Source organism: Anser anser, assembly GCF_964211835.1.
Source record: "Anser anser genome assembly, chromosome: 17".
NCBI classification, from domain to species: domain Eukaryota; kingdom Metazoa; phylum Chordata; class Aves; order Anseriformes; family Anatidae; genus Anser; species Anser anser.
This window is the reverse complement of record NC_139738.1, coordinates 12,001,414-12,018,881: the sequence shown is the minus strand read 5'-3', so window position 1 is coordinate 12,018,881 and position 17,468 is coordinate 12,001,414. Positions and strand designations below refer to the sequence as shown.

The 17,468-nt window shown below is 58.3% G+C and overlaps 2 protein-coding genes and 1 long non-coding RNA gene across 4 annotated transcripts; 2 read left to right on the top strand and 1 right to left on the bottom strand.

Moving 5' to 3' along the window:
- Positions 1–64: 64 nt before the first annotated feature.
- P3H1 (prolyl 3-hydroxylase 1) lies at positions 65–7,928 on the top strand (the record flags this gene model as incomplete). Its single annotated transcript, XM_083802522.1, has 15 exons — positions 65–541; positions 1,124–1,276; positions 1,612–1,801; positions 2,272–2,403; positions 3,364–3,503; positions 4,455–4,544; positions 4,674–4,726; positions 5,095–5,216; positions 5,416–5,543; positions 5,650–5,745; positions 5,926–6,076; positions 6,457–6,574; positions 6,792–6,867; positions 7,063–7,203; positions 7,317–7,928. The coding sequence occupies 15 exons, from the start codon at positions 65–67 to the stop codon at positions 7,458–7,460; spliced, it is 2,211 nt and encodes a 736-aa protein (XP_083658648.1). The 3' UTR covers positions 7,461–7,928.
- A 1,420-nt stretch (positions 7,929–9,348) lies between these two features.
- On the top strand, positions 9,349–13,501 carry CLDN19 (claudin 19). Its single transcript, XM_083802523.1, has 5 exons — positions 9,349–9,619; positions 10,565–10,729; positions 10,884–10,968; positions 11,495–11,641; positions 13,125–13,501. The coding sequence occupies exons 1-5, from the start codon at positions 9,397–9,399 to the stop codon at positions 13,171–13,173; spliced, it is 669 nt and encodes a 222-aa protein (XP_083658649.1). The 5' UTR covers positions 9,349–9,396; the 3' UTR covers positions 13,174–13,501.
- A 140-nt stretch (positions 13,502–13,641) lies between these two features.
- LOC310882972 lies at positions 13,642–16,173 on the bottom strand. 2 transcript variants are annotated; one of them, XR_014573252.1, is made up of 4 exons: positions 16,008–16,173; positions 15,656–15,765; positions 15,455–15,581; positions 13,642–14,763 (listed from the first exon to the last, which is right to left on the bottom strand). It is a non-coding gene; the product is annotated as an uncharacterized lncRNA (long non-coding RNA). The 2 variants fall into 2 exon arrangements; XR_014573253.1 differs by having other exon boundaries at positions 13,642–14,648.
- Between the last annotated feature and the right edge of the window lie 1,295 nt (positions 16,174–17,468).

Below are 17,468 nucleotides of genomic sequence, written 5' to 3'. Positions count from 1 at the left end.
GGGGCGGGGCGGGCCCTGTGCGGGGCGAGGGGCGGCGGGGGGCGGTGCCTGCCGAGGCTGGGCCATGGCGCTGGCGGGGCGGCTGCTGCCGCTGCTGGCGTGGGCGGCGGCGGCGGCGGCGGCGGGGCCCCCGGAGCCGGCGGGGCCCCCGGAGCCGGCGGGGCCCCGGGAGCCGGCCGAGCCCCCGGACGCGCTGTTCGCCGCCGGCGCCGAGGCGTACGCGCGGGGCGACTGGCCCGCCGTGGTGCTGCACATGGAGCGGGCGCTGCGGGCCCGCGCCGCGCTGCGCTCCCGGCTGCTGCGGTGCCGCCTGCGCTGCGCCAACTCCACGGCCGGGCCGGCGGAGGAAGAGCCCCGGTCCCAGCCCGAGCCCGAGCCCCCGCTCCGCGACCTCCTCTTTTTCCGGGGGCTGCTGCGGCGCGCCGCCTGCCTGCGGGGCTGCGGCCCCGCCGCGCCCTCCCGGTACCGCCTGGGCGAGGAGCTGGAGCGCGAGTTCCGCAAGCGCAGCCCCTACAACTACCTCCAGGTCGCCTACTTCAAGGTACGGCCCGCGGGGGGGGGGCGGGGAGCGTCCCGCGGGGTCCTCCCGGTGGCGGAGATCCGCGGGCGGGGGGGGGCGCCGGGCCCCGGGAGGGGGCGATGCTGGGGGCCGGGACTCGGGGGCCGGCGGCCGCCCTGGCGGCGGGGGTCGGGAGGCGGCCCCGGGTGCTCCCCGCCCTCCCCGGCTCCCCCCGCGGTGCCACGTCGGGCCTGGCCGCGGCCCGCCCCGGGCCTGCCGCGCAGGGGAGCGAGGAGCCCCGGTACCGGCCCCTTTTCACGCACACAGCCCCGGTACCGGCCCCTCGGGGGCTGCGGGGGGGGCGACGCGGAGGCTCGGCCCGGCCCGGCTGGAGGAGCCGCAGCGGCGGGGCAGAGCCGGGCTGCTCCCCTTTAGGTAGGGGGTGGCTGGACGGGACGATCCCGGAGGTCTTCTCTGACCTTTATTGTTCTGTTCAGTGACCCCATCGGGTCCCTGGGGAGCTTCCCCTCAGCGCCGTGGGCACAGGCCACGGACAAGCGGGGCGGAGGTTTCGGTCCTGGATGGCCGGGAGGTTCCTCACGCCTCCCGCCACCCCCAACCCAGATCAACAAGGTGGCGAAGGCTGTGGCGGCAGCGCACACCTTCTTCGTGGCCAACCCTGAGCACGTGGAGATGAAGCAGAACCTGGAGTACTACCAGATGATGACGGGCGTCAAGGAGGCCGACTTCATTGACCTGGAGGCCAGGCCGCACATGGTGAGCACCCCATCCACGGGTTTTATCCAGAGGGGTTACAAAGCTGAGTTTTGTTGGCTGGGATCGTGGCGACGATCCTAAAATTCCTGGCCATGGCTGGATGTGGGGAAGAGGAGATGGGTCTGCCACCAAGGGGCACTGGGCAGCATGGGCTGAGTGTCTTCGAGGGCACATCCCCTGGGAGGGTGACAAGGGCTTTCCTGCAGCAGGGGCTGCGGCAGGAGCAAAGTTCCCCTCTCCCAGGGATGCCCTCGGTGCTGTGGCGGCACTGCGGTGAGGGGATGCTGCAAGGAGCAGCAGGCCCCGCAGTCATTCCTTAGCCCGGCTCTCCACAGACTGAATTTCGGCTAGGCGTGAGGTTTTACACAGAGGAGCAGCCGGCTGCGGCTGTCCTGCACCTGGAGAAGGCGCTGGAGGAGTACTTTGTGGCAGACACCGAGTGCCGCGCACTCTGCGAGGGGCCCTATGACTACGAAGGCTACAACTACCTGGAGTACAACGCAGATCTTTTCCAGGCCATGACAGGTAGGAGTGCGTGTACAGCATCCTGCCTGACAGCCTGGGGACTCCCCTGATTTCCCTGTGGGGTGAGCATGCATCTCATCCCGAAAAGGGCAAGCCCTGTCCTAGATTTTGCTAGGATGAGCCTGGTCAGTGAGTTGTAGGAGGTGTTTCTACCTGCTCAGTGCTGGGGATGCTGCCCAGGATTCACCACACACTCCTAGAGGGACATGGAGAAATGAGAGGGACCAGCAGAGGGTCACCAGGACACAAGACTGGGAGGCTGGGGCTGGGTATGAGGAACACCTCCTTCCCTGGAGGGTGGCACAGCTCTGGCGCCAGCCCCGCAGGAGCTGGGGACCACCATCCCTGGGGGGTTCTGACACTGAAGAGTGCAGTGCTGGCACCAGGTGGCTGGAGTGGGGACCCCCGAGGTCCCATCCACCAGCCCTTTGGTGACTGCAAGCAGTGACGTGGGTATTTTTTCCTACCAGATCACTACATGCAGGTGCTGAGCTGCAAGCAAGGCTGTGTTACAGAGCTCGCCTCGCAGCCTGGCCGGGAGAAGCCCCTGGAGGATTTCCTGCCCTCGCACTTCAACTACCTGCAGTTTGCCTACTACAACAGTAAGCAGCTCATTGCCCCGTCCTCTGCTGGCTGGGACTCCAGCACCTGGCACTGCTGTCATCACCATGGGCATTGTGCTCTGGGGTAGAAATAAAGGGCAGGCCCTTCTCCATGGGCAGGAATGTGCCGCAGGAGAGCTAGGTCTTGCTGCCCTTGGTTGCAGTAAGTCTCCGTCCCCTTTTAGATGCCAAATTCCCAGGAAGCTTCACTACAGCCTAGAGAAGTTTTTTTTTTTTTTTTTTTTGCCTCCTGCCAACTTTCAACCTCAAACTCCAAATGACAGAGGCACCCTCCAGAAGAGTTAGTTATAACCCAGGCGAACGCACCTCTTTTTTGTTGTTGTTGTTCTCCTCCTTAGAAAAAGTTGAACTATTTCTTTGCATATTTCTCCAGAAGGAGGAAAAAATGAACCCCAAGAAGACTGAAAGGATGGAATACTGTAGATGAAAGTAGGTCAGAGTGCTTAAGTGGCTGAAAATTGCAGGTTGGTCTGGAAATGGTTGGGTGTTGCTGTTTGGAAATAGGCTTTAAGATATAATTTCCAAGCATGAAAACTACCCAGCCAGTGGCATTCATTTCTGGTGAGGTGGAGGTGGGAGAGGGCCTTGGGCTGTTACTTTCCCTTTGTGGCAGTGGTTATCTTTCCTCCAGAGTATCTACCCTTGCTTGCAAGGGAGACCTTTTGCAGAATAACAAGAGTTTTCTCTGTTGTTTCTCCTCTGCATCCCCATTTACTCTCTGATGCACTGTTTGAAAGCATCCAGCCTTAGAGCTTATGATCTGTTTATTCTGCATTGGACTGGGCTTGCCAGTGTATCCTCTCCCTGATGACTAGCCCCTGCCAAACCCCTTTCATCCTCCCCAGTCGCTGTCCCAGCAGCGGATCACGCCTGTGCCAAAGCTGGACACCAGCAAGGCAGGGAAAATACGTGCTATAACAGTTCTGTTTCTCTTTCCAGGTGGGAATTACGAAAAAGCAATTGAATGCACCAAAACCTACTTGCTCTTCTTCCCAAACGATGAGGTGATGAACCAGAATTTGGCCTATTATACTGCTGTCCTGGGGGAAGACCTGGCCAGGCCCATTGAACCCCGAGAGGTGGGTGACCAGCTGGGACGAGACAGTGTGGGGACAGGTTCTGTCCTCTTGGGGCTCACAGCCTTTGCAGAGGTTTCGCAGTCAGCTCTGGGTGGGCTTGCAGTGGGAGTGGTCACCCTCCATCAGCAGGGCGGAGAGGAGCGGATGGATGAGAGACCTGCTGGCCTCAGACCAAAAAGGAGAGTCTGACTGATCCATGCTCATGTGTGCTTCACACCTCTCTCTGTCTCCTGTCCTGGGCGATGTAACAGAGCTGGTGGTTTTGTGAGCAAGTCCCAAGGCAGATCTGTTCCCTGTGCTGCCGGGTCAGGGCAGATAGGAGGGAATACTGCTTGTTAACAGCTGGAACTTAGCTGAGACTGAAAAACATCGCTGACTAAATAGCTTTGGCCAATTTGCATGGCTAAGTGAACGCTTGATTGCTTACACAAATTGAACAGCTCTCCTGGGAGAGGTTTGGGAGAGGCAAACAGACTTTTTTTTTGTGAAGGCGTGTATTTGAGAGGATCAAACCCACCTCTTCTACATGATTGGACAACTGAAGTGAATTTGCTTTAAAAGGAAAGACTCTCACTTCAAAATAGCTGGGGCCAAAGGCTCTGGTGCTGCCTTAGAGGTGGTAGGCAGGGATTCAGGTCTCTGCCGTGCATCAAATGGGGCACAAAAGGGAATCTGCTTCTCCAGAGCCTCCTGCAGGAGGGACATGTGTCCCTATCCATGTGCCTTTGTCTCCCTCATCCTGTCCCTAGGGCTCGTCCACATAGGAAAGTTTAACCAGGATGGGGAAGTCACCTGCTCCCCAGCTGCCAGAGGGTCCAGGAAACCAGAGCAGTGGGTCTGCAGGGAGGCCCATGGGAGCGATGCAAATCCCACGCCCTCCTGCCCTCACTCAGGATGTTTCCAGAGCAGTTGTGCAGTGCCCTGACCCATCCTTCTTGTCCCTTGCCACAGGAGATCCGGGCATACCGCCAGCGAAGCCTGATGGAGAAGGAGCTGCTCTTCTTCAGCTATGATGTCTTTGGGATCCCCTTTGTGGACCCGGTGAGTGGTGTTAGACCTGGCTGGTCGTGGCAGTCAGAGGGGATGTGTCTGCAGGGGAAAAGGATGAGTGGTTTGTGTTCGAGCTGGATCCTCGTCCAGCTCCTGATGTTGCTGTTGTTGTGGCTGCAGGACACGTGGACCCCCGAGGAGGTGATACCAAAGAGGCTGCGAGAGAAACAAAAGTGAGCAGCTGCCCAAGCCTTCCTGATGGGGAGGAAACCAGTGGGGAGTACCCCGCTGCCTTCCTGGGATTTGGGCTGAACCGGGGGGCTGCAGAGTCGCTGCCAGGGAAGTTATTTGATGTTGGAGCCGGGAGAGGCTGCTGGAGGGCAGCACTTGGTTCTCCAGCTTGGCCCTTGGGTCACAGGGTTGGGAAGGCCACCGTGAGTGGCTTGGGGCAGGGGGTGAGGGCTGTGCGGAGGTGACGCTCTCCCACCTTGGGTTTTGTCACCAGCCCCTAGACACAACTTGTCCTGTCCTTGCCTTGGCATGCCTTGTTCCTGACATGGGGACAGTGGGGCTGTGGAGCTGATGGCCACTGTGTGCCCAGGGTGGAGCGGGAGACAGCGGCACGCATCTCGGAGGAGATTGGCAACCTCATGAAGGAGATCGAGACGCTGGTGGAGGAGAAGGCGAAGGAGTCTGCTGATATAAGCAAGTTCATCCGAGAAGGTGCGGGGAGCTGTGGGTCAGGGGAGGAGGGAGAGGGACCTCCGTGTCCCCGGTGCCAGCCTCCAGTCCATCCGTGCAGGTGGTGGCAGGAGCAGGCAAAAGGCTCTGGCTAACCACAGCACCCCCACCAGTGCTGTACGCTGGGGCTGGCAGCCCCCGGCCCCATCCATGTTCCCTCCTGATCCCATTTGTGCCGCAGGTGGCCCCTTGGTGTACGAGGGAGCCAGCGTCACCATGAACTCCAAGGCCTTGAACGGCTCGCAGCGCGTCGTGGTGGACGGGGTCCTGTCAGCTGAGGAGTGCCGGGAGCTTCAGAGACTGACCAACGTGAGCACGGGGAGGGGAGGAACGGGCAGAAATGGGGCAGGGATGCTGAAGGGTCGCATCCCGTGGTTCAGAAGTCAGATGGGATAACGTCAGCTGGGTTTTGCAGGCAGCTGCCTCGGCTGGGGATGGCTATCGTGGGAAGACATCTCCTCACACCCCCAGCGAGACCTTCTACGGTGTGACCGTCCTGAAGGCCCTCAAGGTTAGGATGGCTATGGGGAGGGGAAAAAACAAGCTGCGGTGATGAGGGAGGGGACTCTGAAGGCAGGCGGCTGCCACTGCAGGCCTCCTGGGGCTGCCTCAGTTGCCATGCCAGGTTCCACAAGGGCTCCTGCCCCAGGGCAGCCGGCAGCTGAGCCCGTGTCCTGTCTGCCCCCTGCAGCTGGGCCAGGAGGGCAAGGTTCCCCTGCAGAGCGCCCACCTCTACTACAACGTGACGGAGAAGGTACGGCACATGATGGAGTCCTACTTCCGCCTGGAGGTCCCGCTCCACTTCTCTTACTCCCACCTGGTGTGCCGCACAGCCATCGAGGGTGAGCACGGCCCCGGGGAAGTGTTACACAAGGAGAATCAGGGCACCTGCTCTCCTATCTCGTTTCCTAAAAGGAAGGTGTGGGGAGTTTGTCCCTAAGTCTGGTTGGGGAGATGAGCAGCCCCGTTGGCTCTCCAGGCAGCTTCATACCCTGCCGGGTTTTGGTGCTCGGAGGCATTTGGGGTTGGGTGCAAGGGGAGGCTGTGTCTGGAGGGCAGGAAGAAATGCCATGAGAGAAGTCCATATGGCCAAGTTGCAGTGAGCGGAAGGGCTTTAGGTTACAGGTGACCTTGTTATCTCCATACATGTGGTGCTTGGGGACAGGTCACCACCCTGCAGGGACAGAGGAGTCCTGAAATGCCAGGTCTTGTTGCACCCTAGATAAGCAAGAAGGCCGGAGTGACAACAGTCACGAGGTGCATGTGGACAACTGCATCCTTAACGCGGAGGCCATGGTGTGTGTGAAGGAGCCACCAGCCTACACCTTCCGGGATTACAGGTACTGAGGTGTTAGTGGGCCAGAGCTCCTCTGTCTGAGGGCATTAAGGCTTAGCGGCAGGTGGGCCAGTAGCCCCTGGGGTGGGAGGGCAGCCCATTCTGGGCTCTCCTGCCTCCGTCTCTTGCTGTGGTGTTTGGGGAGCTCCAGACCTACCTGCTTGTTGAGCTGCGGTCTGGGGTGATGGATGTCACCTCTGCTTGTCCCCTGCTTTCTTTAGTGCCATCCTCTACCTCAATGGGGACTTTGAAGGGGGAGCTTTCTACTTCACAGAGCTGGATGCCAAGACGGAGACTGTAAGTACCTCAGCTCCCCGCACATCTGTGTGCAGCCCTGGTACCAAACCCCCTTCCTGCTCGCTGGCCGCCAGCCTGCTGCTGTCCCCTGGGACAGTCCTCTGTGCCAGTGCAAGGGGCTACTGTGAGTCGGGGGCTGACTTGTCCCCTCGCCCCACCTGGTATAGCAGGTCCCCACCAGCGTCTCCCTTGCAGGCGGAGGTGCAGCCCCAGTGCGGCCGTGCCGTGGGCTTCTCCTCTGGTTCGGAGAACCCCCACGGGGTGAAGGCTGTGACCAAAGGCCAGCGCTGCGCCATTGCCCTCTGGTTCACCCTGGACCCACGGCACAGCGAGCGGGTGAGCACCTCAGCCCACTCTTTCCTGGCAGCAGGAAGATTTTTGGGGCTGTCATCCCCTACCCTTTGTGGAAGCAGGGGGTAGCAGGGTCTGACGTGAGCTCTGCTCTGCAGGAGCGTGTGCAGGCTGACGACCTGGTGAAGATGCTTTTCAGGGTGGAGGAGGTGGACTTGCTGCAGGAGACAGGCACAGAGCAGGAGCCACCAGCTCTCACCACCACTGATGGCTCGCATGCAGCAAGGAAGGACGAGCTCTGACGCTCCTTGTGCAGGGTCCCAGCCTCGCCATGGGCCTGCTCTACCCTGCCCGGGCCAGCACCACCAGCTTCAGCCTTTTGGGACACAGTTGCAGCACGCAGCTTTGGCTGCTCAGCCCTGGGGTGCCAGCTGGGACCTACCTTGTGGCCGATGCACCCTGTGCAGGAGGGGGAGCTGGGGGTGCCCTGTGCTGCTCCATGGCATCCACCCCCCTGCAACAGAGCTGCCACTGACCTCAGGGTGACGTGGAGATGAGCAGCCAGACTCAGGAGGGTAGGGGGGAGATGTGGGGCAAAGGGAGGGGGAAGATCTTTTACGGTTGAGGACTCAGTACCAAGGTAGCAGTGTGGGGCTGAGGGGGCTGGAGCCACTCTAAATGTGCCTTACTGCTTTGCTCGAGCCCACTCCGCACCACTGCTACTTCAGTGCCTTCTGCAGAGAATCGGTGAATAAAGGTGTCTTTCCGAAGAAGCTGCTCGCAGCACAGCTCCCTGGAGGCACGCTCCCTGCCGTGCCGTCAGCCCCTGTTTGGGCCCTGCAACCCTGTTGCTGTCCAGGCGAGGGCAGCAGCGCCCAGCGGCTCCTGGCCTCTGCCCTGCAGCAGCCCCAGGGCAGCGGCTGCGGGTGGTGCTGGGGACCGGGTGCCTCAGCTGGGGAGTGCCGTGCCCCGGGCTTAAACGGAGGCTTGCTGCCCAGCAGCGCTGGGGATGGGGCACGGGGGGGGAGGAGGGGCACCCTGTCCGTGCCCAAAGACCCAACCGCTGCAGGTTTTGGCCCCCAGTCCTGCTGGAAAGGGGGCAAGCACGTCTGCTGCACCACTGGCCTAGGGCAGCACCCTGGGAAGTTTTGGCAGCGCAACGTGGCCCCTAGATTAGCCCTGCAGCATCCCCCAGGCAGCAGGGACCTGGAAGGGATCCACGAGCTTCTTGCTGGGAGTAGGAGGGAGCTGGGGCTGGCATGGTGGGGGCTCGTTCACCCCTCTTCGGGGCTCTGCCCTCGTACTGAACAAGAAGGACATTGAGCACCAGCCGAACAGGGCAGTGAATTGTTCCTAGGGGTGCTGGGTGCCCTGGCCATTACCATAACCATCCGGGGAATGTGAGTAAATGGTCCCACCACCAGCCGCCTGCAAGGGGGCCCTGCGCTGGTGCTTGGAGGGGGCGAAGGCCTGCTCTGGTGACCAGGGCGGGGGACTTGGGCACAGGTGGGCGGCCGTGAGGTTGGTTTCTTTGGGTGGGCTCCAGCAGCAGCTCGTGCCCTCCACCAGGAGCGGTTCCCCGCTGTCCCCTCGAGCATGGCAGCCTGTCCAGGGGAGGCAGCCAGCCCCCCGCCAGCCGGCCCCGAGCGTGAGCTGACTGCAGATGAGGCCGGGCAGTTAAAGATTGCCAGGCCCCACAGGAGGCCAGCGTCCCTCCGGCCCTATGGCTGCCCGCACCCACCACCCCTCGGGCCGTGATGGGGGGCACCGTGCCCACCCCAGCTTCGTGTCCGGGGGCTGACAGAGCGGCCTCGTGCCAGGCCACCCGTGTGCCCCGGCCCCGTGCCAGATTCCTGCGGCTGCCCCCGCGGCAGGGGGGTCCTGGCCCGAGCAGCCGTGCGGGGGCTCCTCACCTCCCCCAGCCGCCCCAAGCCCCTGGGGCACGCTGCGCCCCTCCTTGGTTTCCCTGGGGGTCCCCACCTTCCCCATGCCCCCCGGCCCCTCCGCCTCTCCCCTCAGGGCCCGCCATCCCCTCCGGGGTCCCTCCTCTCGGGGAGACCCTCCCACACCCCCTGCAGCCCGCGGACCCCCCCCCTCCCCCTAGCACCCCCCCCTCCATCTCCCCGGGCCCCTCAGCCCCTCCTGCGGCCCGAGGGAGGGCGGAGCGGGGCGGGCCCGGACACCGCCCCCGGGTCGAGCCGGGCCGGGCCGGGCCGAGGCGGGCGCAGCGCGGCGGCGATGGGCGGCGGGGCGCGGGAGCTGGCCGGGTACCTGGCGGCGCTGGGCGGGTGGGTGGCGGCGCTGGCCGCCGCGGCGCTGCCCCAGTGGCGGCAGAGCTCGTACGCCGGGGACGCCATCATCACCGCCGTGGGGCTGCACGAAGGGCTCTGGATGAGCTGCGCCGCCCAGAGCACCGGGCAGGTGCAGTGCCGCCTCCACGACTCGCTCCTCTCCCTCGACGGTGCGTACAGCGCGGACGGGGCCCCGGGGTCCGACACCCATAGGGCTGAAGCCCCCCCTCCAAGCTCCGAGCCGCCCCCTGAGGCTCAGAGCCCCCTACCCCGCACCACCACCACCACCCCCCCCCCGGTGGGTCTGAGCTCTCCTGGCCCCTCCGGTGCTCCCAGCAGGTCTGACTCCTTCCTCCCGCCGTGTCGGAGCCCCTCTAATGGGCCCCAGCTCCCCGATCTGCTCATTTTATGGGGCCAAGCCTCCCCCAGCCCCACGGCTCTGAGCTCCCCTCGGCCCCCTCTTAGGTCTGGGCACTGCACAGGTCTGAGCTCCTCTGGCTGCTGCAGTGGGTCAGAGCCCACCCCCAGCCCTGTGCTCCCTGATCTCCTCTTCTGTGGGTCTGAGTCCTGCCATAGGTCCGAGCCCTTCATGCTTCTCACTGTGTTTGAGCCCCCCGATGCACCCATGGTTTGCTACGGGTTAGAGCTCCATCGTAGGGCTGAGCCCATCTTATACCCCTGGGTTTGAGCCCCTCTGTGTGGCTTTGTCCCCTTGGCCTCTGTGGGTTTGAGCCCCAAGGCAGGTGCCACGTGGGGGAATGGCGGCTGCTCGGTGGGGACATCGCTTGGGGACGTGGTGCTGCTGTGGGCACGGTGCCATGGTTCCCACCCCGGGAACTCACAGCGAGGAGCATGGCAGGGAGGAAGGTCGGGGTGTGGCTGCATGGAGCTGGGAGAGGTGCCCTGAGGTGAGCCGAGGTCTTCTGGCACAACGCGCGATGCCTCTGGGCACAGGAGCAGTGAGTGGCTGGCCCCTGCCCCTGACTGCACAGGGGGACCAGGGTTAAGGACCAGGGTTAAGGACCGGTTCATCCTGGTGGGAGGTGACTTTGATTTGCAGACTGCCGTGGCTGAAAGCTCCTGCTGCTGAGCAGCTTTGTCTTCCCCCCCTGCAGTTCACATCCAGACCTCCCGGGCTCTCATGGTTATTTCTCTTCTCCTGGGTTTCTTTGGCATCATTGTGAGCGTCGTGGGCATGAAATGCACCAAAGTTGGTGAAGAGGATCCCGTTACCAAGAGCCGCATTGCTGTTGCTGGGGGTGTCCTCTTTATCCTCTCCGGTAAGTGGCTGGGCAGGTCCAGCCCATGGGTCCTTGCCCTTCTTCGATGCAAAAGAGCTCAAACAGCTTTTAAAGGCTTGTTGGCAGAGAAAGGGAAGAGGGAACGGTTTGGCGATGGGCTGGGTGTTGCTGATGTTCAGTGTTTGATGTTCAGGTCTGTGTACGTTAGCGGCCGTGTCCCTGTATGCAACACAGGTCACCTATGAGTTCTTCAGTGCCAGCACCCCGATCAACGCAAGGTAGGAGTTGTGCCCCCCGCCTGAGGGGCACTCTTTGAATCCCAGCTTGTCCCCGACACACCTGCACGTTTTGTGGGTTTGGGCAAGGCGCAGGGCAGGCAGATGTGCCTGCAGCTAGGGCAGGATTGGGGCTGTGCCTGTGCCACCCTGCAGTTGTGACACTATGGAAGTCCTTCTAGCACTTTCAGTCCTGGTTTTAAGCAGCTGATTGAGTTTTAATCTTAGTGCCACTGCTGACTTTACACTGAGACACTGTAAGAGCAGTCGTGTGGGGTTTCAGCACATGGGAGGAAGAAAGTGTGGGGGAGCAGCCCGATAGCTGCAGGAAATCTTAAAAGCAAGGTCAGGCCAATGTGAAGCATGGGGGGGCTGGAGAGAAGGACACTCAGCGTCTGCCTCAGTGCTGCCAGCAGCTTCCTCGTGGCTTTGAGGGCCTGGGTGTCGCAGGGGTCCCTGTTTCTCTTTGCACCCCTGCCTTTTGCACTCCTGGTCCTCCTCCCTGATGTCCCCCTCTCTCTTGCCACAGGTACGAATTCGGCTCAGCGTTGTTTGTTGGCTGGGGGGCCGCCAGCCTCACCATGCTGGGGGGCTCCCTCCTGTGCTGTTCCTGCCCCACCAAGGAGCGGCAAGGACAGCAGTACTATCGGCAGTCGCAGCCCTCAACAGCTCGGGAGTACGTCTGATCCCTAACCCTGCTCTCCCTCTGCCACTGAACGCCTCCCTCCCTTCCCAAGAGCAGGCCAGACCCCGGTGTTCCCACCCGGCACGGCGAACGCCGCACGGTCCCTGGGCACCACGTGAGACCTTTCATCTACTCCGAACACACCTATTTCTCAGGGGCTTTTCCAGCTTCCAGGCCACGGCACTGCATGCAGTGCAAACCTCTAGATTTTTATTTTTGTTATCAGTTCCTGAATCCAGCACCACCAGGCTCCCCAGGGGAGGCTGCATGTCCGCCCCCAGCCCCGAGCTGCTGGGGCTGTGGGTGGCTGGGCCACGTCCCGTGGCTCTGGCCCCTGTGCCCAGCGCCGCTTTGGCAGGTGCTGGTCCTGCGGGGGTGTGCGGCACAGAGGCGCTTTGTGTCGCAGCCCCCACGCCACACGTGGCTGTCCCTGCTTGCCTCTGTGTGTCCTGCAGCCTTGCCGTCAGGATCCAGTGCAGAGTTTTTCCAGGTTTTCCAGGGAAAAGGATGCTGCCAACCTGTGTTGGACCCGAGCAGCAGAAAGCCCACCCTGGGGCTTGGTGCCCCTGTGCCCTGGCCGTGGGGTCTTAGGAAACATTCCTGCTTTCAGGGTGCAATTATTCCCTGCCCGGCTGCTGCCCCAAAGCAACATTTTTATTTATTAATTCTCATTTTGAGCTCACAAGGAATTAGAAACCACTCTGGCCAGTGGCAGCCTGGCAGTTGCTGGTGCTCCAGCTGAGCTCTGTCAACTAAAATCTGACCTGAGCGCATTTTTCACCAGGCACAAGTACGTGGCCTTGTCAAGCAGAAGAGCAAACTCTGGTGTTGGTCAAATTAAAGCAGGCAAAAAAGGGGACTTTGAGCCACAAGCAGTGGTTTGTTTTTATTTTGGTGCCCAGAGCAGCTCTTTCAGGTAACTCAGAGATGGACAGACCTGTGAATTTTAATGTCTTCCTGCTGTCTCCAAATGCCCCTTCCCTGACAGGATCCCCTGGACAGGATTCCCTGGAGCGTGCGGTGAAGTCTTTAAGCTCAGGAGCACTAATTGCCACCACCTCTGTGTACTGCGTCTTGGCTGTTACTAACTGCTCTGAACCTCCATCACTCCAATTTCTTCTGTAAATCCCCCGAAGGCCCTGTACTGCCAGCTGTCCGTCTGTTATGTGTGGTATGCCAGCTAAACCGCAGGAAACCAAATGGTGGAAATGATCCAAAGAGCCGTTTTAATTACTATTTTTTTTTAATCCCAATTACCCAAGTAGTTGATTTCTCCCTGCTTATTTTTGCTTTATGCCCGTGTGCTGCTTTGGTTCCTGGCTAAATTTTGCCAGTTATCCCTTGTCTGCAGCCCCACGTTAGAGGATGGGCAGCGTCTCCTCGTGTTGGAGGGGAAGCCGCGCGGTCTCTGCCCTGGGGTTGGTTTCTCTCTGGCAGGCAGGACTAACAGCCCTCTCTCTCTTTTGACTTGCAGACCCCATGTAAAAATATCTTCACCCGTCAGGGGAGAGCAGTGCTTGTAGTCTGTCTTCACCCGTCAGGGGAGAGCAGTGCTTGGTCGGCTGAACCCAGCTGATGGGTTTCCCCTCAAAAAATACACACCAAAGCTACTGCAGTGAGGACTGAAAAGGAAAATCACGCTTTAAAAAAATAATAGCTGAAACATGTTTTTATACAAAGAGCACAGCGTTGTGTAGAAGAATGTTTTTATTCTTTTAATATGAAATTATATTAACTTTTCTATGGGATGGACACCGTGGGAATGGCACTGTTCGGGATTTCTAAATTTTTTTTTTCCTGATTGTTTGTACTAAAAATTGTGACTCAGTGGTATTAAAATATTTCCAACTACGGGCATCTTTCTAAAGTCGTCTCTTTTTCCCCCGTCCAAATCTGGGCCTCTTCTGAACAGTCCCATGCAAGCAACCGCTCTGCCGGACTGCGGCAGCCTACTGCACGGTGAGGTCTGGGCAGGAGCTTCTCCAGACAACCTCCCTGTGCCAAATATTTTTGCCTGTTGCTGCTTCTTGGGGCAGCACCGTGGCCAATGCCCTCCTCTTGGCATGTGGGGAGGCATCAGAAATAACTGGGGCTCATAATAGCTGGCCCCAAAGACTTGAGCCACGCTAAGCAGAACTTTTGCAGGTGCTCAGGGGCAGGTGCTATCTCTCAAGCCTTTTGCCATGTGTCACCCTGAAAGTACAAAGCGTGTCATTGAAGACAGCTTAATTTAGCCTTACATTCATGGGAAATCCTGGCTGCCCCATTCAGGGGGGCTGGCCCAGCACCTCAGCAGGGTCCTTCCTGGGGTGAAAGCAGCCACATCCTCTGCTGTCACCTCTCACATGGGGGCTCCAGGCTGGGCTCTCCTTCCCTAAGAAGTCCCGTTCTTCAGTGCAGTGCTAAAACACCTGCAAAAAAAATCTGGAAGAGGAGCCCTGCAAGCTGTAATCTCTTTTCCAAGAATTCAGGACTGGGTTGTATCTCTCTGGGCAACAGCCTGTCCTCCCCTGTCCTTCCCATGGCACCTGGCTCACAGATACACCCCGTAGTCCCCCAAAACAGAGATCTGGGGTCTCTGGTGACTCCTGTGACATCACTGGAGGCCATGCGAGGTCTCAGCCCTGCGGCTCCCTGGGAACAGCCACACAGGCTGGAGGCACATCAGAGAGGGGGGAAAAATAGCTGAGCTGCAGCAGCGATAACGTGTTTGGGGGCATAAAGGCCCCCACTGTCCTCCAGACAATCCCTTGTGTGTTTTGCACATGGCAAAGTGGAACAAAATATGGGAATGAGCTGCCAGACTTGCTGTGATGGCCCGCAGCTCGTCTTGCACTGCGTGGGATCTGCCTCCATCCAAATCATGCTGCGCAGAGTAAAAAGAGCAGTTTGGGGCTTCTTTTCTCTTTTTCTTTGCTTCTTATATAACCAGTATGCTGAACAGTAGTTAGGTTTCTGGTTGTACGTATTGGTGGCTTGCTTGCTTGCTTCCAAAACACTGGGAAATAATAGTATTCATTTTATTCATTTTTCCATCTCCCTCCTGGAGGAAAAACCTCTTTGGATCTCTTTTTCTTCCATTTGTAGCCATACAAGATTCCCTGCACGGCATGCTAAAACAGAAAGTCTCAGGCACTCTGTCAGCAGTATTTCTTATGCACCAGTTTTACAAACCGAGTAAGAAACCAGATCTGACCTTCATCCAGTTTTCACTCACCAGGGGAACTTAATTACTTATATTCTGATAGATTTGCCCCCTGCCTGTATCTTTTCAAACCCCAAAAGATTTCAACTGAGAATCAAACAGGTGGACTCATGTCATATATAAAAAACTGACTGATTAAAAGAGCAGAAAATAAAAGCAAGCATATTTTATAAGTGTCCATAAGACAAACACCTGTGGCTGTGTATTGCTTGTGGCCATACCAGAATTTCACCTGTTTCATGAACATCAAAGTACCATAAATAGAAAATTCCTGAAATGTAAACGTTGGAAAATAATGGTACAGAAACTGTCCTGGAAGTTTTCAGCACCAGTTCACCACTACATGCGCAAGCTTTCCCAAGAAGAGGGCCGGCCTTGTGCCAAAATACCAGGTGAAACAGGATAACCCAAAACAAAGCCACAGCAACTGCTCATGTCAGGCACCCGAGTGCCTCTGCAGAGCTGAACCGCAAGAATTTGCTGTGACAGGAGTGCTGCAGCACCCTGCCAAAATCCCTGCAGTGCAATGCTGCAGAGGAGTATTTAGAGGGAAATAAATAAATAAATAAATAAATAAATAAATAAATAAGGTGAAGTACCTCTCAAATATAACCCCTGACATGGTAATCCGTATGTGGGGTGTTGTTTCCATCGGTGTAGGCGATGAGAGCATCGTGATGACCGACAGCCACAGGGCACAGCTTACACTGGAGGCGGTCAGAGGTGCTGCAACAAGATGTTTTGTAAGAAAGCAAGAGCAAAAGTAGTTTTTCCAGGTAGTAAGGAATCAGTGAACAAACCTGCAGGTTTTGGGGCAGCATGAGGCAGCTGAGGTACCGAGGCAGTGCTTTCGAGGCTCAGCAAATAGCCCACAAAAATGCATCTGGCCGACCATGCACAGTTATCTGACCTGTAACCACCCGCAAAGAGTGACGGCGCATAATGGCCAGGAGGTTTTACAGGACCCATTAAGTGAGGCTTTGTCCTTTAGAGCCTTTTCTTGCCTCCCTCCCTAGAGAGCTTTGAATTCGGGGGGGGGGGGGGGGGGGGCGTGCTTTGGTCTTGCTGCCTTCAGACTAATCTCTCTGACAGTTCAAAACCTATAACATCTTTGGGAGATGAGAAATGCTGTACCATTTCACAGTTAGATACCTGATGGATAGCACTGGTTTTCTTCTTTAATAGAAAAAAAAAAAGGGTCTTAATTATTGACTGCACGCCTGGCCAAAGGTTTGCATTATCTCCCTCGCAACAGACTGCATTTTTCGTCCTCCTGCCACCTCTGTTCCTCTGACCCTGTTGCATCAGTACTGTGAAGCCAACATGTTTTAGGCCACTCATCCATGAGCAGTAATTAAAAGGCATGATTAAAGAACAAGGGATAATTGCCCAGGACACAGAGTCCCCCACCTGGGGAGTGTTTCTCCACAGCCCCAGCTGGTTCCCACAGGTGTCAAGATGTGGTATTTTTTGGAGGCCGACCTCTGTTCCCAGCCCATTACCTTTTTAACCACAGGGCTCCCCATCATGCCTTGGAGCACAAAGCATATCTGATGTGCCCTTGGGGAACATTAAATAGCCCAGTGCAGGCATGGGCTTACAGTGCAGCTGGGCTCTGGTGGGTGTTGTGCTTCCTGGACTCCATCAAGCACCTCTGGATGGGTCAGCATCAAATCCCACCGGTGCTCAAAAGCCTTCAGGACCCACTTCAGGATCCCTGAAGAGCTTTTGTCATTGTCCCATGCCTTCAAGGAGGAGCCTGACCACCACACAATGAAGGTAAGGCTTCCCTAGCACCTCCTCGTTGCTAAAAGGGTTCAGGGCTGGATTTAACCCCCCACACTGGTCGCTGTGTGGATGGCACTTGGGGCTCTCCTCTCACCTCTGTCGTGCCACCAAGCAGGTCAAGATCTCAGAGCCTGCGGAGGACAAGGCACGATGCTGCCAGCCAGGGCCGGGAGGGGAGGGCACTCGTGGACCTCCTGATCCCACCAGCAGAAAGCACCTCTCCCAGAAGCCGTTTTGCAGCAGACCGTGCTGAGCGATGCTCCCCAAGCAGTACCACAGCCCTCGCCTCTCCTGAAAGCTCTGCCTGTGCCAAAGTACTGCTGGGCAGCCCCAGCGTGCAGCTGGCTGGTGCCTGCTCCCACCTCACTGAAGCCTAGTCTCTTCAGCTTCTTCCAAAATGAGAATGGGGTGGCTGCTCAGCCCTGTTTGCTCTCGGGGACACGGAAAGGGCAGTAGGGACAGATGGACAGATGCATGATGGAGGCCACCATCATGCCACATGATGAGTCAAGGTAGCAGCTGGTGAATGCATGAGTTACCTGTCTATGTTCTGTCCAGGAGGAAGACAGGATGCTTCCCGCATGCACACACATGGACACGCATACACCAGCTCTCCTTTGCCCTAAACATCATTATTTCTCCATAAAACACTTCCAAACACAATGAAGCTGGCAGCTCTACCACCTGCTGCACCAGCCAAGGCTCAGGCAGTAAAACTAAGCTGTTTTGGAATTACCCAAGCGCAAAAAAATGACTGTTTCCTCCAGAGAAGAATTTTTTTTTTCTTTTTTCCCCTTTCTCACTTAACTCAAATGGCTGAACAGA

Excerpts from the sequence above, each read along its gene's own strand:
- CLDN19 (XM_083802523.1), top strand. The coding sequence starts at position 9,397 with ATGGGCGGCGGGGCGCGGGAGCTGGCCGGGTACCTGGCGGCGCTGGGC. Across the intron at positions 9,620-10,564 it reads CTCGCTCCTCTCCCTCGACG|TTCACATCCAGACCTCCCGG; the intron begins GTGCGTACAGCG and ends CCCCCCCTGCAG. Across the intron at positions 10,730-10,883 it reads TGTCCTCTTTATCCTCTCCG|GTCTGTGTACGTTAGCGGCC; the intron begins GTAAGTGGCTGG and ends TTTGATGTTCAG.